This window comes from Hyalella azteca, unplaced genomic scaffold (assembly GCF_000764305.2).
Source record: "Hyalella azteca isolate HAZT.00-mixed unplaced genomic scaffold, Hazt_2.0.2 contig14284, whole genome shotgun sequence".
In the NCBI taxonomy this organism is placed as follows: Eukaryota; Metazoa; Arthropoda; class Malacostraca; order Amphipoda; family Hyalellidae; genus Hyalella; species Hyalella azteca.
The window spans coordinates 223045-246345 of NW_025944175.1; the positions used below are offsets into that span (position 1 = coordinate 223045).

Here is a 23301-nt window from a genome sequence, read left to right on the forward strand (position 1 = left end):
CGATGCTGAGCCACACGCCTGCGCGTATGTGCTTAAGAAACCATTAAAAATAACGAGCCTCATGGAAAGTTAATGCTTTAGGCAATGTGCATTGATCTTATATCGAACAAATGCCATTGCCATGCAATATAGGGCATCAAAGGCAATGAGATGTTCAATCGAAGGCCAGGCTAAAGAGACTGAATTAAAAAAAATTTTCCAGCGCACATTAGAATGCAACATAAATTATTCAAGATTTTGCCTTGTTTGCTTTTGAAATATAACTCAATGATTGCATTATAACTATGAAAATAAGACTGAACGAAATATTCGTGGATGATTGGAAAGAATGAGGAACGTCTTAGTGAAAGTTCGATGAAATAAACATTTTTTTGAAAATGTCTCGTAGATCATATTTACCTGGCCATACATTCCAGAATGAAAACAATAATAGACAACAAAGACGTTTTTCTATTTTTGTATCACTGAGGAAATTTCAAGGAATTGTAAATGGGTATTGATCGTGTGCCTAATAATTCAGAAACGAAACTTAGTCGGCCTCGTAAATAAATTAACTCCCCCCCCCCTCTGAAGGTGAAATCAATTAAGAAGTTTAAATTATACACATTAGACAACGGTGTTTTTGATGCATTCAATCTCTCAAAATAACTGTACACATTTTTATCTCTGTGATAAAGGTCATTCGTGCTAGAAGGATTACAGGTCGTTATGTATTCAGAGCTGACTATGCCTCTTTGCATGCAATAGTATTGCAGACACGTGCATTTAAGTTTTGCTCACTTGTCAAGCTACAGTTCGTGGTAATGACAGATGGTAACGGAGTCAGCACAGCTACAATTAATTTCCATTATAATCCCACTACTACATAATTCATTTTTCAATCTTATGTTTCGCGTTGAATTTGATTCAGTAATTGTAAGTCAGACAAATAATGCTAGAATTCAGGGAAATAATTGATCGATTGATTTAGAAATTTGGTCATGGCTGATTGATGAAAGGATTCTTTAATGAAGCTTCGTTTTTGTGCAGGCGTGCGCAGGTTGATTGTTTGATGATACTATATTTACGGAGACCATTACCCGCAACTTTACACAGGACGCCGAGCGCGGACCTTACTTTTTCTATTGTTTTCAAAGAATTAGAAGGCCACGAATAAGAAAATTATTACATTACACGCCATTACATTCAGCCGAAGCTCCTCTCCGACTGGTGAATAATTTGCGCCCTCCAAACAGCCGACAATTTATCTTTTTGGCATTTGAAATTCGAAAGAATCCACACAAGTTTGAAAATAGCCGCTGTCTTTTTACGAAAAATATTGAAATTTGCATTGACCAGTTAGTAGGAATAATATTTTACTTATCAATTCCCCCTTGGAATAGATAAGTATAATACTTGTAAAGGAGCAATGTGACACTTTTTGGATCGAATAACCGTTCTTTATTGCCCTTTAATGGAATGATGTGCATGGCTCCAAACGAATAACCGTTCATTATTACCCTATTTTAATATTATGTCATGAGTACCATCGAATAACAGTTCTTTATAGCCCTCTATTGAAATTATGACATGCCTCCTATCGATTAACCGTTCTGTAAAGTTTTCTACTTGAGAGATTGGCAGGTCTAGATTTTTTTCTTCTGTGATACTTAAGCTGAACCATTTTCTTAGTTTTTTTTTCTATCGATTATCGTGTTTGCTCCGGCTTTCAATAAATCTTCTAATCGTTCTAGTCTGCAATATCACTTCCGCAATTTTATTATTCGTAATGAGAAGATTGGTTGAATGTCAGGTTGAATGTCAGGTTGTTTGTTCATGTGATTCACGCCTACCTTGGTACTGTAGATTGTCGTTTTCTGTTAACATGAACAGATATCGTCTAAACTTGTTCGCATCTCATATAGCATTTGAGTATTTTTTTGCTAAATTATTTTCATGTATTTGCACAACGTGCTTCAAACTTTTTCCAGTCGTTTTTCAACATGTTGCATGGAGTTTCAATACATCTCGCACACATTTTACACATGCACGCTACATTTCTATCCATTGGTTACACATTCATTTTTGTGTTTACTTCCTATATATTTTCTCACATTCTTCTACATCCATTTCTTATATTGCTTTCTTACATAAATTTGCCCTACATTCATTCATGTGTGCATTTCTTATATATTTTTCTTACATTCTACTGCAGTTACACGCATTCTTGGTACAGATAAACATAATGTTAACACATTTTTCTTCTCAATTCCATGATTCTCAATATTCTCTAGTTTTCGTCCATTTTTGTTTTATTATCAATAATTTCCCAAACATATCGAGCGAATATCTCAGACGCTGTCCACGATTTTTTTTAATGCGAAATTTAAATTTGATTGGAAATTTAGATTCAATTTAAATTCTAATCAACCGAAATTTATTATGAATTTAAATTTGTAAAAACGAATTGAGCTAAAATTTAACATCTTTTCAATGGAAATATAATTGAGCTTTAATTTGATTCATTTAATTTCAGCTTAGGTATCCATCGGGCGGCTGAAAAGGCCGCGATAAAGCGATCTCTCGATGAAGATCTAATCTCAATGAAGCTTTGACTTAAAGATTAACTTACAAGTATTGGAAACAGTCTTTAAAAATTAACAAATTATCTGTAAAACATTTTATTCAGTTTTGCATCATCTTCGAACATTTACTAGTCAAATCACGTACTTAAAATCGTTTTTAATCTTAAGCGTGACGGCGCTGCTGTGCGTGGTGGCACTCACATTTAATCCTGAGCGTGACGGCGCTGCTGTGCGTGGCGGCACTCACATTTAATCCTGAGCGTGACGGCGCTGCTGTGCGTGGTGACACTCACATTTAATCGTGAGCGTGACGGCGCTGCTGTGCGTGGTGCCCACAGGGTTGCGGGCAGAGCAGCTGTAGTCGCCAGACCTGCTCCTGTTGACGCGCTGTAGGACCAGAGACTGTCCTGCCAGGATCACGCCTGACGACACATCCTGCACCTGCTCCTCTGCCTGCGGTACAGCAAGATAAGTGTTATAAATCATCATAATTGGTTTATTTAAAAAAATAACTCGTTTAAATAAACTCCAAACTTGATGCCATTAGATATTATTCAAATTCGATGGTACACGAAGGATCCTCTGCTTATGGTCATGCACCTGGTAGTTAGACGGTTATATTTTAAAATGAATTTGTAGCTTATGACCGACCCAGTAACTTATACCACAACTTGCTTGATCGGCTTGGTACAATCTCAAAACCTCATATTCGACCCTCATGCCCGACCCAGTCACTCATCACAATACTGCCATGATCCTCGGTACAGTGGCTTCAGCACGTTTGATCCACACAGTCGTGAGTTGCAGGAACTGGCCTCACTTGCGATTGGCAGTTTGGTAGATCCTATTGCCTTGAATTTCAGTTGATAATTTCAGTTTCCGGAAGTCTTTGACTTTTACAACCACGTTTATTACAAGTCCAGTATTAATTTGAACGTCGTAAGATAGAAATAGTTCAATAAAAAGTTCAAAGCGTATCGAATTAAATTTTTTACGTAGATAACCAATATTAATTATTATTTCTTGAATCTAAGAACGTTGCCTTACTTGTTCAGGAAATTTTATTGGAGTTTTGTATAAAGAATTATGAACCCGCAAATACCGTAATTAATCCGGGACTGCAATCATGCGAGGCTCACAACCTTCTATTCAAAATGTTTTAAAAACGTTTTTCGCCTTAAATAATTTATTTCAATAACGAGCAGATAGATTCTCCGTTTTACTGCCACAAAGGCATAGCTTCATCATACGAATTTTTTGCAAATGGAACCAATTTATCTCAAGTTGTCATTATGGTAATATCAATTCTACATAAATAATTTAAGAGTACCTTTTCGCATTGCCAATTTTTACCATTGGTAATAATAATATATGATAATATATACATTGTTGTATATGAAACGTAAAAAATGCGATTATTTACCGAAGCGTTACTTGAATTTAAGAACCGGAAGCTGATCTTCTGATCCTTTGCCGCGGTAGAAGTGCGGCCTGACTTCCTGCGAAGATTCTGAACTTGTCTTTTTTGCTTTCTTCTTTGTTATTTTCAGACGCGGCAAAGTCTTCGAGTCGGTGAACTCAATTGCTTGATGGTTCCGCCACTACGGGCATCATAGCGGCATCACTTCTTTATGCCACTGATCACTAGTATTACCAACCACATAACAGTGCCCTAACGTCCTAGTGAAACGACTCGTCACTAGGACGTTCTCCCTCAACGCATAATAATAATAATAATAGCGGTTTCAGCGTTTATTAGGCCATAAGCCTGTCGTTGATTCTTAACATCGCAAAACATCCACAGCTTGTTGCGGTCTCGAACTCGCAACTTACTGCTCCAATTCTGCTGTGCCCAACCGCCCGGCCTCCTCGCCGATTTTGACCAGAAACTGGCGCACAGAGCTGGGATCGAACCCGCACCTCTCTGCTCCAATCTTGGTACTCTGAACTGTAACCACTGAACCACCTTGCCTAACCCCTCATAACGCATAACCCCTCACCTCGTGGTACCACGCGACGTGCGTGACGGGCGGGTTGCCCTCGACGTGGCAGTTGAAGTACACGTCGTTGCCCTCCCTGATACTCGTCAGAGACAGCGAGCGACCGAGGCTCGCTCGTACCACCGGCGCGTCTGTCGCGTATACAACGAAAGAGTTTAACATTTGCAAGCAAGTTTGCAGCTTGTTTCCCGATAATAGAATTATCATGGAAGACATTTATTTACTCCAAAATATTAATATGTTTCGCACCCTGCATAATTAGCATCACTCACACATCACGGTGATTGTGGTGGTGTTGAGCAGAGGGTGACGGGGCAGGGCGGGATTGACAGCCTGGCAGGATATGACGGCTCCGTTGTCCTCCTTCGTCAGGTTCAGCGTCAGCAGTGACGACACTGCGTCGCCATACTGAGCCCGCTAATAGGGTAGGTACTAATTATCTTATTCGTAGTTAGTTAAATTAACAGAGCTGGGCAGCGCCACTTTGAAATGTAGCGCGCGCTACCGCTACACCAACTAGATTGTAGCGAGCGCTACCGCTACCGCTACAGTAAAATGTAGCGCCGCTAAAAGGGCCAAAACTATTGGAAATCTCTAAATATTTATTGTTCTGCTATTGAGATTTACTCATAAACATTTACTGATAATAAAACCTTTTCCAAACGTATCAATGCAACTTTAATGCAATTAACCTAACCGAACTAGTATGGGTTAGATACAGTAAATAAAAGTTAGTTATTTTTATGTTTTACCTTCCCTACATGGATGTCTACTTTAATCTACCAATTTAAAAAAATTATCCACATATACATATAAAAATCAGTGGACTATGTTTGAGATTGGTAGATTAAAGTAGACATCCATGTAGGGAAGGTGAAACATAAAAATAACTGTGTAAAAATATCTGTAAGCAAAGTGAAACATGAAAAAATACCTGTTAGTGGTAACTGGTAACGAACATTACTGGTTTTCGAACATTTCATTTCCGTAAAATAAATTTTTCAGACTTTTCATTTGATTCAAACAAATACGTCAGACATTTCATTTCATTCAAATAAATATTAATGACATTTAATTTGATTCAAATAAATTGTTCAGACATTTCATTTTCTTTAAATAAATTTTTCAGACTATTCATTTAATTCAAATAAATACGTCAGAAATTCCATTTCATTCAAAAAAATATTTCAGACATTTCATTTGATTCAAATAAATATTTCAGACATTTCATTTCATTCAAATAAATATTTCAGACATTTCATTTCATTCAAATAAATTGTTCAGACATTTCATTTCATTCAAATAAATTTTTCAGACTATTCATTTCATTCAAATAAATACATCAGACATTTCATTTCATTCAATAAAATTTTTCAGACATTTCATTTCATTAAAACAAATTTTTTCAGACTTTTCATTTCATTAAAATAAATATTTCAGACATTTCATTTCATTCAATTAAAATTTTCAGACTTTTCATATCATTCAAATAAATATTTCAGACATTTCATTTCATTTGAAAAAATATTTCAGACATTTCATTTCATTTAATTAAATATTTCAGATATTTCATTTCATTCAAATAAACATTTCAGACATTTCGTTCAATTCAAATAAATATTTCAAACATTTCATTTCAATCAAAAAACTATTTCAGACATTTCATTTCATTAAAAAAAATATTTCAGACATTTCATTTCATTCAAATAAATATTTCAGACATTTCATTCATTTCAAATAAATATTTCAGACTTTTCATTAGCCAAGACTCACCTGTCCCTGCAGCGCCTGTCCCCTCACGAGCCACGACAGCGCTGCCGGGGGCTCGGACCCCTCACTGGTGCACCTCAGCGTGACCACCTCACCCGCCCCTCCCTGCACTGGCCCCGTGATCACCACGCGCGTGGGCAACACTGCAACGTAGTGATGTGTTTGGGTAATTATAGAGGCTAGGTTGACAACATCACAACGTAGTGACGTTAAGGGTGATGAGGGGGAATGTGATTCTTACACATGTATAATCGGCCATAACTTCGTGAAGTAGAAATTATCGATATTGCGTACCAACTGCTCAGAATTATGTGTCGTTTGATGTTGATGGAAAGAACATGAAGTCGTGCTCCTTAGTATGATGAAATCATGATGTCGGGTTCTTTAGTAATTTATTTTCTATAACGATTCCATCACTCAACACTATGCTTCTGCTCCGATCTTGACTGCTACGCTCGAACCAAACTTATAGGCTTGTCCTATCATTACTTAGCGAATTGACCGCAGCTTATATCCTAAGATTGCTAAAAACGCTCATTGTCATAAGTATAACCTCATTTTGATTGGAATTTTCATCAAGATGTCATTATCATCATAAATTGCGATAACCTAGTTACTCGAATACCATAAACCCTACAACATTTATAATTTAATGACTCCGGCTATAGGTATCGGTCTATTAAAAGCTTGGTAAGATAAATACAGCCAATAACGTTTATCTCAACAAGACGCTTAACCTATTCCTACAATATTGTCATAAACTATCACTGGATTCAACTATGAATAAATAGAAATTGCGTCATCTTTGACTGGTAACGTTCATTCTAAGAAACGGAGACCTATTCTTCTGAACACGAGCATGGGTGAAAATTAGTGTCCTGACGATGCAAACCATGACGACCTCCGAGACCGATGCAAACCATGACGACCTCGGCTCACGCGTTATTTGATCATAGTTCAGCAAGTTAAATTGTGACCGCCATACGGAGGTCAAAATTCTTGCCCTCCGCTGAATTTTAATCAAAGTAGTTTAAATCTGACTATAGGACTCGCAAAAATTTGTACCTTAATCCAGCAAACATTCAACCGCAACATTTCAATTTAGACAACTTTGGACAATTTTATTCGATAATGACATGACGTAACTGGGGTGAACATAACGAACGGTAGAAAAGTATCAACAACGCTCATTATTATTAACGCGAACAGTATGTTCTATCCGATGTCTGTCATCCGATGTCTGTCATCCGACGTCTGTCATCCGACGTCTGGAGTCTGCTACTAGCGTGGAACCTACCCTGGGACTGGCTTGCGCTCTTGATAGTGAAGGTGAGCCATATGACTTGTCATAGTTCTTGGCTCATGATCGAGGGGTGCGTGCTGCTGTTCTTGTAATCCTAAAAGAACCTTACATCCGTTAAAACTTCTATAACTGATAACTTACCTACAACTGGTAACTTGATTATAACTATTACCTTATAACTATTACCTTTTAACTATAACTTATATTTAAAATTGCATTCCTGTCTTATTCCCCCAGCTTCCTATCTTTGGACTGCACGGATGCGACACGGACCTCGTTCGAGCGGGGACCATAATCATATTCTCCGGTTTTCAACATTTGTATGCTAGTTTTTGTTCCTTATTAAATAAATTTGTTGTATTTTCGATGATTCGATTCATATGTTTTCTTGGCCCTTCGCGTTTTTGTTCGCTGCTTACGAATGACGTCGAGGACGAAGGTGAGTGTGAGGGGAGCGACGAGGTCTGAGTTGGACGCCAGACAAGTGAGCGTCGAGTTGCGCCAGTCGCGCGTGAGTTGCTCGATCGTCAATGTGTTCTTCGTCTCCCCCTCGTCCCCTGCCTCGTAGCTCTCGTCAAGAGTCACGTCACCGTCCCTTATCCACGTCAGGGACGGCGGTGGGTCTCCTGATATGAATTATCAATAATTTCATCATGACTGGTAAATTTGAAAATAAAATTTCTCTACATTCCAAATAACAAACCATTGATGAAACAGGTTTCACATTGAATTAAAGCACTAGCGAATAAATTGCTTATAAATTGAATAAAGCTTATCGAATAAATATTTATTCTGCGTAAGGTGAGAAGTGAAAATAGGTTTCACCCTCAAAGGTCAAACGCAGTCATTCAGTTGACAAATCTGATCTAAAAATTTAGTACTAAAACTAATTTTTAAGTTTGTATTTGTTAAAACTAAGTAATAAATTCGAGAATTAAGTGAAAATCATTAACTATAATAGCTTATGAAACAAAATGCAAGCACAGTTATGCTATAGCTACGAGTGAACTGACCGCCTACGGCCGTGCAGGCGAGGCTGACGGGGGCGTTCTCAGTGTAGGGGCCCAGCCTGCCCTGACGGGGGGCGAGACCGCCCCCATCCAGCACCGAGAGTCTCACGGGGGGCTCTGGGCGGGGAGTATGGGGGGTATAAGAAATGGTCATTAAGACAAATAATGATTAAATACAAAATTACAAGACGTGTGATTGAAATTTGGATTGAAAACATCCAAATGCATTGCCAAAAAAACATTAGTTTTTATTCAGTTATGGTGAAACTGAAAAATATCACCAGTTTTTATTCAGATAACTTTGAATTGCTAACAATTACTGGGCAGAAATGTATAAAATAATTCATTTTTAGAATGAATGGTGCTATTTAACAGAAGGTGAATTGTCGAACTATAAATTATATCTTGAGGAAAAAAATACCGAACTCTAAAATGTTTTAAAGTTTGGCTGCTTTGTTTACAAAATAAAAATAAGAAGTGAAGTTGCCCGTAATAAATACGAAATGTTCACATAAAACGCAAGCTGACCTATAACTGTGAGGTTAACAAAGTTGGTGTGCGACGGTGACCTGTAGAAGTCAACTCTGCACTCGTAAAGGCCCGCGGAAAGTGGCGTTGTGTGCCGTAGAGTTAGCGTTGCCGAGTGATGACTTGGCGTTAATTGGAGGTCGTATTTTCTGCTCAGAGGCTTCGAGAAAACCTGGTCCTGTGAACCCTTGCCGTACTGCTTAGGGCTGGACTCTTGCTTGCTCCTGCCGTCTTGACTATGGGGATAAATTATGCAGGCTTTAACAAGTTGAGAATTTTTTAATGTTGCTAAATATGTTTTAATGGAAGTATCAAGACTGGGTTCGAATAAGAATAAAGTTTGAGGTTTGTAAGTTGACTTGCTCTTCTCCGGAGATCTACCCTAAATGTTCCAGTTTCCCTGGTAAAATAACAATGAATAGCAAAGGATACCAATGATTGTATGGGCATCTTGGGAATAAATAACTAGTTTTCGATATCGAAAGGAGATTGTATGATAAAGCACATTTTAAGTTAAAATATTTCATGAACCCTATAAAAACCTAAATTTCCGAACAAGTTATTAACTGCAAGTATATCTCTTTGTCTTCATGTGTGAGAGAACTCGAGTTCGAGAATTAGAACTTGAAGTTTAATTTAATCAGAAGATATCTATTGATACGTGCCTCATATGGTCTCTGGGTGCAAGCATAACTACCCGTGAACTACAATTGCTTGAAATTAAGGCCATTCCTAAAGGGTTAAAAATGGAAAAGAATGGAAGAAAAATATAATTCTTTTTCTGGATTTAAATTTCAGGGCAATTGGTAGGATGTTAAACGATCTAATTCACAAGGATTTTTTTTCGTCTGTCACTAAAATTGAGATGTTGACGAAATTTGCTCCCCAAATTCTGGAAAGAAAAATAATTTGCCAAACGAAATGCCTCAATCCTAATCGATCGAAAATGTTTATTAAACCGTTGACTGCATTTTTTGTTGTTTCACTTCCAGAAAAGTTGATAATTTACACTAATTGAAAACTTTTGTCGTTTTGGGGGCGCTGTCCCCCGTTCTGTACCACAGCACCCCCCCCCTCACCTGTAGATGGGGGCGCTGTCCCCCGTTCTGTACCACAGCACCCCCCCCACCCCCCCCTCACCTGTAGATGGGGGCGCTGTCCCCCGTTCTGTACCACAGCACCAGCTTCGGGACGTCGCCAGAGGACCGCGGTGTAAGCGGGCACGGCAGCCGCGACGTCTGCCCTGCGACGCCCGTGACGCTCAGCACTGACAACAACACAAACGCTGCATTTATTACCAATATACTAATTACTGTCATAATAATTTTAGTAGCATATTGGTAACGTACCAATATACTAATTACTCTCATAATAATTTTAGTAGTATATTAGTATATATAACTAATATATTAATTCCTCTCATAATATTTTCAGTGGCGGTGAGACAGTCGAATGGACAACTTTCGTGCTTCTTGATTGTGTACTGTAAAGTAACTGTCTAATTTATTTATTTATTTAACGAGTTTTCGAAATTCATATACGTGTTTTGTGCGATCCAATTTGCGGTTATATTAAATAACTGCTAAAATATTTGACTCCTATTTGATTTTATTGCAAATTCGGGGTTTCAACGATAGTCATCAAAGCGTGCAATACAAAAGCACCGTATTTTCAAAATTTTCCCGCGTCTAGATTAATTTATTATGGTCATCTAAGCGAAGAGCTAAACTTAAAAACAGGTTAATGAATATTAACCTGTTCAAAAGTTTATAGTAATCACCAATGCTAGAGATATTTTTGCTACTTTCTTCGATCTCGCGGACATGAGTATGGACACCACATCCCGACTATTGGTCTCACGTGCCCAATTCACTCCCAATGGAAAATATCACAATATTTTATCACACCGTTCCCTAGTTTTGAATCATTAATATTAAAAAAATTTGTTATTGTGTTTGTCAAGTTACGATAGCTTTGCTGCGCGGCATGAGGACCAATCAATTCAAAATTGTTTCGTCGGATGCAGAATTGCAAATTATTCAAATTATGCGCGTTCGATGTCTGCGTGGGCCTGGAACTTATGAATGTTGCGTCACATGCGGCAGTGAATAATAATGATTGGTTATTTCATGAATATTAATTTGGGTGCAGTAGCGTTCAATGAATTAAAATGCAATGTATTGAGATCAGTTGCTTTAATTTAAAAAAATTATGTTTTGGAAGAGTTTTGGGTCCGAGGTTATCAACAGGTGCGACGTATGGATGCTCAAGTCGTGAACTAATGCTATTTCTACATGGCATGTCGACAATTAGAAAAAAACGATGCTCCACTCATAACTTTAATTGAAAATTATTGCATTAAAGTATTCATGGCAACCAATGAGTACATTGGTATTCAATTTGTGGTACATTGACAATTTAAAAAGAAATTAGTTCATTTCACAAAATTACTGCGCCAAAGGCACGTCACTGATGACTGTTTCGAACATACGCCCACGCACATTCATAATCTCGTTTGGAAAAAGCTGCAATTTTTATCGTGTTGAAGCCTCAGATGCAGAATACATTTGATTCCATGGCAGATTGCGGGAAAATGCTGAAGTGAAATGAAATGTTTGCGAGTCTCCCCTTGTTGCCGGCGAGTGCACGCAAAACAAGATGCAGTTTTTCCGCTTGGACGCTCTGAACTCTCAGCTCTCCGACCCCGACAGAGAGGACAATAACAGTTCTAAAAGAGTTACGTTGATCTCCACAGTTTTATATCAGGAATCACTCTGAACTTTCCGCAGTCAATTTGAAAGAATGCAAATTAAGTTTGAATTCTAATAAGATCTCTCGGCATTTCTCTAATTACGAAGCCTAAAATGCTAATCTCTCAATCAAAATGCTAAGTCAGTTGGCAATCGTCGGGACGGAAAACTCGTCCCCGTAATAATATTGGCTGGGGGCTCGTGATTCGAAAAATCCAGCGCATTCAAGAGGCAGCTTGAGGGCTATTAATTGAAGATTTAAATCGCTTCCCAAAAACTGATTACGGGAGTGGGAACTTTTCCTATTTCTTAGAGAGTTAAATACGGGATGTGAGATCAAAAGTCTTCGTTCTTTTATTACCGATTTAATGCATCAGTAACACATAATTAACAAACGTAGGTATTATCGGAGTCAAGTTCACGTGCGTCACCACCTAGTATTATATTATTATATAGTGTTTATGATTTTTATATTCCATCACTCAATCATCGTATTCTCAGTAAAATAAAATTCGGAAGGAAGTATTCTAGAATTAACTCGCTTGCAGCTGCTGAGTTCGAATGTAAATAAGATCAGGCAAGCCATCTTAGCACTTCCGAATAGTGGAACCGAGAAGAAGGCTTGATATTTGCAAGTGATTGATGGAGCAGCGTGTCAACTCCCACGGAACATTGGGAGAAAAATAAGAGCAGGTCCAATTTTTCATCTCGGCAGGTACAGTAAATATATTGCATGATTCACGATATGATCTAATATTATTGAATGAATTTAAAATAAACAATATCACGTTTGAATCGAGTTCTGAAATCTAGGAATTATTTAGATAGAAATAAAGAATGGTTCAAAAGTTTAGGTCACTGAAGTGCCTGACACAGTTCACGCCGGTAGAGAAACGATGCGACTCTCTCGTGAGATTACAAACCATTTGTCCGCATCGCAGGGAGTCGAAAAACCTAAAGAATCTTGACCGGTCTGGAGCTATCAATAAAGATCACACGGTATCGGAGTCTCCAAAGAACTGATGCGATTCCACGGAAAAGGTACAATAATTCTTGAAGGGCTAGATACGACAAGGCCGATCCTGTGATCCCATAGTGGCTTCGAGAAATTATTGTTTGTTTAACTTTGAACAACGTTCGTAGATATTTTCTTAATGCTAATAAAAAGCATCAAGCTAAAACTAAAATTGGAATCGTTTGAGCTAAGCCACTTTGCGTGTGCAATCATTTTCGAAAAATTCTGCATTTAAGAAAACTTGAAAAAAGTTTGAAATTGAAATTGCATTTAAAAACTAGTTCCTGATGGTGATGATTTGTATGTGAAAACCATATTTTTCGGTTATCTTCGTCCGATTTTTTTTAAACATCCTTTGATTTGAGATGTTAAGGCCTTAGTTAGTGATGCTAACTCTTAGCAGGTACATTTAATGCGTGATTTTTTACTGCTCGATTTTTTAATTAAATGCTTTGATTTTTCATTATCAAAAGTGGCCAGAAAGAATACGACTCATAAGTTGCCAATTTCATCTAGGGTATTTATGGCAACAAGTAATAAATTTCGTACCAAAGATTCATTATTCATCCAAACATTTCAATTTGCTTACAATTCAAATGGAATGGAGGTAGTAAATGAAAGAATTTCTATTCTCGACTCGAATAAACGAGGGCCAATCACCCTATCAGCTGCAGTCCCACTAGCTGGTCATCCCAGCAACTGTAGTCCCAATAGCGGGTCATCCCAGCAGCTGCAGTCCCACTAGCTGGTCATCCCAGCAACTGTAGTCCCAATAGCGGGTCATCCCAGCAACTGCAGCCCCACTAGCTGGTCATCCCAGCAACTGCAGCCCAACTAGCTGGTCATCCCAGCAACTGTAGTCCCGATAGCGATGTTAATTCCTCTGACTAAGTCCATAAGCGATGGAGTTGCACGATTAACCTCGTATTTTTGCTCTCAACATGTCTGTGGCGATGAGGGTTGTTTCGATCAACTTCCACAGCAATCAGGCGCAAAGTCTGGCCAAGATTCAGCTTACAAGCGCAGCGTATTGACATGTAGGAACTCGTCCAAGCTCTCCTACATGTACAGCTTTTATTTATTTAGAGACACATTATTTGTATGACGTATAAAATACTGTTTACCCATCAGTTGTGCAAGTGTATATTGCTACAAAGGATAAAACTTCCCGCTAGTGAAGAGTTCTAGACCCATAATTAAAATTTTAATGTGTATCACAGTACCATCCTTGCTGCGATGAAATAGAACGAACTTTCAGCTGACCGCAACGCGTAACTAACCAATATTACCATAATTTTTGAGAAGTTCGTGTGTTTCTCAGGGATGAATAATAGTCGTTCTTCACATTTGGGTCACTTGCGGATTTACTGCCCTTTAAAGTGCAGCTCGTTCGACCTTAAAAATTTTCAGCAGGACCGAAGCCTTCACCACATGTTTACGGAGACTCCTGCTTCTCTAGCATGAAAACTTTACCGTCGTCTGCCAAGACGAACCACTATGACATTTTCAATCATAGATATTAATGAATGGACCAATACACTTTTGAACAGTCGTCAATGAATGAACGTTAATTTTGTCAAACAATATTGAATTTGGGTAATAAAAAATTGTGGATTTTTGCGGGAAAGGAAAATAAATTATTCGTCATAATATAAAACTTGATGTCGGTAGTAGATGAATGGACTGTGTTTCGTAGATTAATTGCTTCAAAATTTTTATTTTTTTTAGTAGAAACGAATCAATAATAAATTTTTCAAATATCGTAGCAAATGCGCATGTTTTACACGGCCTCTGCAACGGCGGTAATATAAAGTCGGTGCACTGGAGGCTTAATTTAAGAGATGTTCTCGGTGTAGCTGAGACGCAGTCCTGCAGAATCGTGCTGGAGTGTGGCCTCTTGGAGCTCCTTACTGTAATTACTGAGGCCTAATCCGCTGCAAATGAGACAGTCGGACTAAAGATGCCTCCGCAAATCCAACTGAGCTTCATTATTGACTTCCTGCCTCCGGACTTATTTAGGACGAGACCGAACATCGGAGTCTTGAGCTGCCGACCTGGTGAAAAAATTCCCGCCAGGCCTGGCAGATGTCACGCGGCAAAAAGTTGCCGCGTTGAAACCAAAAGATTCAGGTTCGGTTTGAAGAATTTAGACGTTGATTTGAATAAATTTATCATTCCGCGCTCCCTAAAGTATTTAAATTAGAATTAAATAGAACTAAAGGTTAAAGTTGAAGAAACGTTGCGGTTAGACAAATAAATTCTTAATTGGTTTTAAATTCTTGATGAGTGCAAATGGTCACACATTGCGTGAAAAAATATTAATAACAAACAACATAAGGGTAAAATTGGAATTTCGTGAAGGCGAAATGTATAAGAATCAACTTCTAGGACAAATAATAGAAATTTCTCTGATTTCTAATAGAATTTAGCACACAGCCCACAAGCTGAGCGCTCCAGCTCCAGTAAATAAAGGTATTCGAAATACAGTCACGGTGCTATATATATATAGTCAACTATACTAACCTGACTGCCGTCACGGTGCTTGTCAAATAAGTAGCCTGCTGACTGCGGTTACGGTTCGCTTATAATTTCGTCCCAAACTTTGCATTTCCCCCTGTAAGTGGAGCTGTCTCGGGTAGACCGGTTAACCGGTCAAGCTGGAGTAGCTTGACCGGTTATAAACGGGGCACGGAAGCGCACTCGACGCGTCTGCGTGCATCTTTGATCAGCAGTCTGTGAAGCATCTTGGCACGCTTGCCTTTGCTGAACTCGAGTGTACCGTTAAGGTTATTACCGACAGTAGATAAGAGTTGATTAATTAGATCTCCATCGAATTTGATTCTTTAACAATCCTTCATATGATAGAATTGTGGATGTAATGATCGAAGCATTCGCACGGAGAAAATAACTTCTAACCAGTTGAGTATGCACCTAACTTGATAGGTGAAAAATAGTTTGTACCACAAACTTCTCACAGCGCGAAACTTTTACAGCACAAAAAGTTATTTCGTCGCAATATGCCAATGACCGTAAATATGTTATACAAAACGACCTAAAAGCTGCATGTCTGTGGTGCTCTTTACAGCAAATGTTTGATTACCGTATCGACTTAAAATTTATTGTTTGCCAGGAAGAAGCCGAACAACAAATGAGCTCTGTAGTGAGAGAATCTTTCGAGATTCACCTTCAGTAGCCAGCGTTTACAATAACAACTCAGCTCATAGTTGGTAGAATATTCACGGTCAACATTCCGCAGCTTAGCCACACACAAGCCGAGGAGATTTATCCTGTGATGATCTCACGTGCCGCGATCGTAGATCGTCAACCGCTCGCTTGATACTAAATTCAAGACAATGGTTTGCTTTCCCATTCTTGCTTCGAATAAGTCCTAGATATTCTTACCGAAATATTCTAATAAATCCTACTAATTGGTTGCAAAAGGCAAGGATGAAGCAAACTCCACGTCGTCAAGTTCAGACTGCGTGGTTTGTTCCAGTTGGCATTACAAGCCAGTAGATGTGACGTTTAATCCTGCTTGTTCAACATTGCATACTTGAAATAAAGTAGCAACTGAGGTTGATCGCATTCAGGTCTACTTTTACGGCTTTATATATAATGGGCGTTTATATAATAATGGGCGTTGCCTGGATGTGAGGATAAAGTTTTTAATCATTTCTCATGACAATAAATATTTCCAAATAAGTTCATGTCATTTATCGTTAGTTAAATCATGATGGGTGTGGTGAATTTGAAAATGTTTGTTTGGCAGTCATGCAAATTCCACTTCAAATAATCGCATGAGGTAATACGACTTATGGCACGGCACTCGATAATAGTAAGAAACAATTGCCAACATATTATGAGTGAGTTTTCGTAACTTTAGCGATAAGAATTTATCACCTATATTCTTGGGTCATCCCGAGCTTTGTAATGCGATTCTGGACGAGCGTTTTGACGCTTTTGATTCACAAATGACTGTCAGAGTGACACTAACTTTATAACTTTTGTGGCTTAAAGAAGGATTAATAGGATATAATGTGCTTAGGTTTACTCTACCGAGTCTGCAATCTAGTACATAACAACAGGATAGAAAGTATTGAGGTTCATTACACCGAGTACGGGCTTTAGTACAGAACAACAAATTGAATGTACTCACGTTTCATTTTATGGAGTACGCAATTTATACCATAACAAGTGGATGAAAAGTACTAAGGTTAACTTTACCCATTACGCAATTTTGTTCAAAAGAATGCAAACGCACCCAGTTTAACTTTTCAACCAGAACGCACATGAGACCAGAACAAGAGAGTACAATGTACTGAGGTTTTATCCGTGTCGCCCCAGGGTGATTGTGTTCGTCGAACTCTGCTTAGTCGCAATAACGCGGAGTGACTCCTCGGTTCGGTGTTCCTTCAGGGAGACATTGTCGCTCAAACGCACGACGTGCCCAGCGGGGCGTCATTTGGGCACCAAATTAATCCAACTAAAAGCCTTCCTGTGACGCCTCGACCGTATGCGACGCCTCTGCATCACCTCGACCGTATGCGACGCCTCTGCATCACCTCGACCGTATGCGACGCCTCTGCACCGTATGCTTGTTGGGCGACTCTCGATGCAAGGGCCGCAGGAAATCCTTAATCACTAAAGCATTCCTGCCTTCAAACTGCGTTGATCAGATTAACGAGCTTTACATCAAGAAATGACGACACATCAGGCCGGAGAAAAACGTCCACAAGAGAAATGAAAGGACATAATGTGATGAAAGAACAGTTTTCTTTAGGAAACTTCAGGCCAAATAATCATCTACAAAAAAGCCACCGTGTCGGAAGCAAGGAATCGAAATTCGTACTACTGCAGAATATTTTTATACCTCACCAAGTTGTTACTCATCAACGTAGCAAAAAGAGTTAGAAAACTATAATGAAATTTACGAGTATTATCAAAAAAAGAATCATTATGCAGAGCCATCATTTCTCTAGAAACCCAGACTCCTGGACCGAAAAACTCTTGATATAGAGACGGAGATAATAATATAATCATGTAATAATTTAGTAAAACAGCCGATCTTGAACACGATTCACGAATTGAGTAAATAACACGACAATATTCCCAATGGAATATTATGAAACGTGTGTACATTTAATGTCCCATAAATTTTAAACGCGAGTCCATAATATATTTGAACGTTTTCATGAGTTAAAAATAACTCCAAGAGTTTTCATGAAACTCAATGAGCGCACGCAAGGAAAATCTTCAAGACAATAAAACGTTACTATTGAAAGATCTATGAACGTTTCAGCGACGTTCGATAGTTAACACTTCGGATAAAAATTAAGCTTGGATTATAATATTTCCCAGCATTACAAACTTTAGTCCACAATGCCTTAACTCATTTGAAACTCCATGGCACGTGCAACCCTTCCCAAAAAAAAAACAATAATTACAATTTGCTGCTCGATGCATAAGCCGCATGAGATCCTATCCTACCATCACGAAACTCAAGGCTCCTTCAAAGTGGCGTCTCATGAAATATTTTAACTTCGTAATGGCCAGCTCAAAAAATTCATTCAGCAAGAATGGCAACTTCAAGAAATCCTCAAACTCCCGTGAAACAACGCAACTCTCTTATCCAATCGTCAAGGTGATGCCTCTAAGGGGAGCTGTTGATAGTCTCAGCCTCTCAAAACTTCTTTAAGCAAAGTTCAAGGCACAATAACAACTTAAGTTACGTAATACGGCCGTGTTACCGTCTCAAAACGACTCTGAAACGACCATTAAAGGCTCGGTTCACGCTGTTACGCTAAGAAGTCGTTCACTCTGCTACATGCCGAGCTTTGATGTGCTGCATAGTTTCCATTGAGTTCGCTGCTGTCAGACAGAAGCACTTCCAAAACTTTTCCCACATTGCTTGGAATCACATATCCATTGCCATGATGCCTTGTCTGCATCGCATAAACGAATTTCGTATTACTTAAACGCACATCCACTCTCAAAGAAATGAGTGAGGTTTTGTCCCAATAGCTATGCAGTTTTCACCTTGTGTGGAACATCTTGATAGGCCAAGCCAGGCCAGCTGAAAAGGCACATCGGTGCTTCGTCCGCTCGCCACTCGTGCTGCTGCATATTAGGACCACCTCTGTCACTCGTGTAATTCCCTGTCGTACAGGTTCAGTTCATATAAAGCACTGAGTTTTCACACATATTTCAAGAACGCGAACAGGTATGTATAAGGGCATGTAGAAGTCCTTACCAGCGCGTAACTAAATCATGACTGAACAAAATATAGAAAAATGATGCCAATTACCGGGCAAGTTGGAACGAAAACGGAAAACTCTAAAAGCAAATTGAATAATTATCATTGATAAAAATAATAATTCCTGATTTGTAGATACTATTCCCCAGCAGGTGCATGGCACTAAAGTGTATCACAATTGGCAATAGGATCCATTACTTTTTCTGAGAGCAAAAAGCGTTGCCCATTGGTCCTCAGTACCAGAGCGCCTGTTAAAATCGTCAAAATGTCGGCCTTCGACTACCGAATATTGACCCACTTCAAATTTAGGTTATTTCTAACTCGAACAGGATTATCTGTTGCATTACCCAGCAACTAAGCTCAATTTCAATTCTCATATTAATAACATTGCAATGGTGCCTTTTGAACGAGTAAATTTCTTTATTGATAATATAAGTGTGGCAACAGCAGCCTAAAAATCTGTAGCGTGGTGCAGCACCATCTGGATCCTGCCCTGTATATAATATTTTATGAAGCCTGTCAATTGTTAACTGTCAACGAATGATAGTTTTACCTGTTAGGAGTTGTCTTCTCTTTTGCTCAAATTCTTGAAAAAAATACTCACAAAAATACTCGCTTGTAAAGTTATTGTACTTTGGACAGTGTAATGCCTGTGAAAGTAAATAAAATAATAATAATCCTCTACTTTCTTTGCATCTTTTAACGTCAACCATTTTGGATCGAATGCCTGCTTTCAGCATGAAACATTATGTATACTATTTTCAAAGTGCGTATCAATGTAATCGTATCATAACTGAGATTGAGAGCATCAGATCTAACATTATTTTATTGGCCAAAATTATCTTAACATAGGCGTGTAGTGAGCAGCTAATATACTAGCTACATAGTTATCGGCGCGCTTGCCGATGAAGACTTCATACCGATAACTTTTTGCCGATGAAGGCTCGCTGTATTGTCTGGGCTCGTGGAGCTGAAGTGTTTTGCAAGGTTTTCCTGATGCGACATTGTACAGAAAAGCTATAATGCTCCGTTGTTCGGGCTCATGACTAGTATTTCGATTGTCATTAAAATTTTTCTATCAAAGGTAAGCCATGAGGAAAATGTGACCGAGTTAAGACTGTCATTTTTCTATCATACACTATTAAAGATTTTATTTGTTGATAACTGAAGGGAACAATACCGTCATGCATACTAATTAAGGTGGAGCTCACATGTCGGTTGCATACGTGAAGGGAGGTGAGTGTAAGCCACAAAGCGTTCCCATTGTTCAAACGACGTTCGATGCTGTTTGAAGAATAGCGAAGCTTGCAGTCATTTCTTATAATGTTAATGGATGAGATAATGTTGCCTAATGGAGAAGTTAATTGCATGGAATAAAAATTAATTGTAAGTATACAGGCGATGCAGCCTTTGAGCCAATGTTCAAACATGATTAATGTGCTCTCGTGTTCTTGATACAGAATTCAGAAAAAAAAATAATTAGCCCCAATTCTTTCGAATGCTATATATATAAGAAAGGGACATTATGTTGTTCATGACTGTTGTCACGTTTTGAAATAACTCGCAGTGTGCACTAGACATGTGACTTATTTCTGCATAACCTCAATTAGCCTTCTTTTCTGAACTTGTACGTCCCATGAGGCTCCCACAGCATACTGGAAACGCTGAAAGACAACAAAGCAATTTCAACCGGAAATTTCGGGATATATAATTTGCTGGCAGAGATTTCGAATGAAACTATGTTGAATTAATATAAACCGTAGTCTTACTGCCAAATAATAGATTGAAACCATGAAAGCGCAATTGAACTGTTCACTACGTGAATAGCTTGTTATTCGATGTTCTTGATTGCTTGTTATTTGATGTCCTTGCATCATTATTAAATATGATGGTACATCTTGTTAGCTGAAGTTGTAATTTATTTGCTCAATATGTTAGTTGAGGGTAATAACTTTTTGAGCCTTTGAACTAAAATCTGAATTAGTATTCGTTATATAGGAAGGTTGACCACAATTGAATTTTCTAGGAAATTTTTTAATGAGTAAAATCCTGACTAACCCGATAAGTAAAATCCAATTTCTCTAATTGTTCAGGCGAATTAACCTTCTTTGTTCTATGCTGATTTCTGTGAATCTTATTATAGGGTCTTAAGAAGTTTATTAGGCCTGAAAAAAAAAGAAATAGAGAAACAAAAAATATACTATATTTTGTAAGGCATTTCACGAACACTGACTTGTCTGTTCAGGATAAATGATAAATACACCTTCTGAACTCTTGATGGAACTTCAGTCAGCCTCCTCCTCGAATAAATGGAGCGCTCAATATGTTGACAAACACTAAAAATTAATTATGATTTGTGTCGCGTTTGTGCCTTTGCTGAGGACATTACAAGCGAATGCCGAAATTGAGGCTCGACCGATCGCATTGTAAACAACCGATGTTTTTGCCATCTGCGCCATCATGCAATAGTAATGTTGCAATTACGTATTAGTTAATTGGGCGTTAACTAGCTCAACATTTTGAATTTCGTATAATTATTTGAAATAAGTAAATTATCATGCTGGTATTTGGAAAGGGTTTGGAAATCAACATATTTGGAAATGGTTTATATGACCGCATATGTTGCATTCCCTGACGTAAAATCGTCCAATTTATATGAGTAGGGGAACGAGGATAGGTTTCTCTTTTCAAGTTAAACAAAATAGTTGGCTTACCTTTCTTAAAACAAGAAAATAAAATTTGTAACACGTTTTAGAACGATGACTTGAATGTAATGTGTATAGCATAATATATTAGATATCTCAACATCCTGTTTATGAGTAGAATAAAACAATTTTAAAATTCTTGCATAGTACCATAGCGATGTTGAAAAATCACATTACTTAACTGATTAAGCTATAGTAACTCAAACTCTTCTTGATTCATTTGAATTAATCGGCTCGACTAAGATTGTGTCGTCCAATTTGCAAATTTTCTCTGTACTAGAACTCGTCATATTCGGCGAGACCGCTCGCAAAGTGAATGTGCTAAGTTCCCGAATGAAAATCTAATAGTTGGCGAAATTACATGTTTATTTGTTCTGTTTCATTCTGCGACTGAAGCAGAACTCGTAAATGTTTCATCATGTCAGAGACTGGAACAGAACTCGTACATGTTTCATCATGTCAGAGACTAAAGCAGAACTCGTACATGTTTCGTCATGTCAGAGACAGGAGCAAAACTCGTACATGTTTTATCATGTCAGAGACTGGAGCAGAACTCTTACATGTTTCATCATGTCAGAGACTGGAGCAGAACCCTTACATGTTCCATCATCTCAGAGACTGGAGCAGAACTCGCACATGTTTCATCCTGTCAGAGACTGGAGCAGAACTCGTACATGTTTCATCATGTCAGAGACTGGAGCAGAACTCGTACATGTTTCATCCTGTCAGAGACTGGAGCAGAACCCGTACATGTTTTATCCTGTCAGAGACTGGAGCATAACTCGTACATGTTTCATCCTGTCAGAGACTGGAGCAGAACTCGTACATGTTTCATCCTGTCAGAGACTGGAGCAAAACTCGAGCATTCAAGTCTCGACGTGAGTGGAGTTTACAAAAATGGTCAACCAAAAAACATCACGTTATTGCTTATATTGCTTTGCTGCGTGAAAACTTATTCATAATTTTTCTTTCGAAAACGTTCTTTTATCGTGCGGTAGTCGAATATATTGTCATTTCAATAAAAAACCATCAGCGAAAACTGCCCGGAACCAAAGGCTAACGGATAGTGGCGTGGGTGCCATTTGATTTGATATGAAGGCAATATTTCCTCATTGCCCTGGCACTGGCCATTTATCTTGCATGCAAACTAAACTCGTGGAATCACAACACAGGGACGGAAAGTAGCCTGCAATGGACTGGCGCTGTCTCCAAGGGGAAAGTTCCCAAATCCTAGCAAATATACGAAGTTTCATTCTACTTTATTTTTTGTATAGATAAATCCAGTCAGTTAAAAGTTAATTCCAATGATGAAAGCAATGCTCATGCGACACGATTTATGCTAAGAAATTATTTTTTAATTAGTTATAATAAAAAATATGGGATAGTATAAAACATGCGAACAA

At 38.3% G+C, this 23301-nt stretch overlaps 1 protein-coding gene across 1 annotated transcript in view; it reads right to left on the minus strand.

The window, feature by feature from the left end:
* Nucleotides 1–23301, minus strand: part of LOC108675129 (hemicentin-2) — a 50974-nt gene that overhangs the window by 12117 nt on the left and 15556 nt on the right. The window contains exons 2-9 of the mRNA XM_018163115.2: nucleotides 10316–10442; nucleotides 9176–9411; nucleotides 8651–8764; nucleotides 8057–8263; nucleotides 6338–6477; nucleotides 4837–4981; nucleotides 4565–4695; nucleotides 2858–3017 (exon numbers count right to left, since the gene is read on the minus strand). Coding sequence (XP_018018604.1) covers nucleotides 2858–3017; nucleotides 4565–4695; nucleotides 4837–4981; nucleotides 6338–6477; nucleotides 8057–8263; nucleotides 8651–8764; nucleotides 9176–9411; nucleotides 10316–10442 — 1260 coding nt within the window. The remainder of the gene's footprint in view (nucleotides 1–2857; nucleotides 3018–4564; nucleotides 4696–4836; nucleotides 4982–6337; nucleotides 6478–8056; nucleotides 8264–8650; nucleotides 8765–9175; nucleotides 9412–10315; nucleotides 10443–23301) is intronic.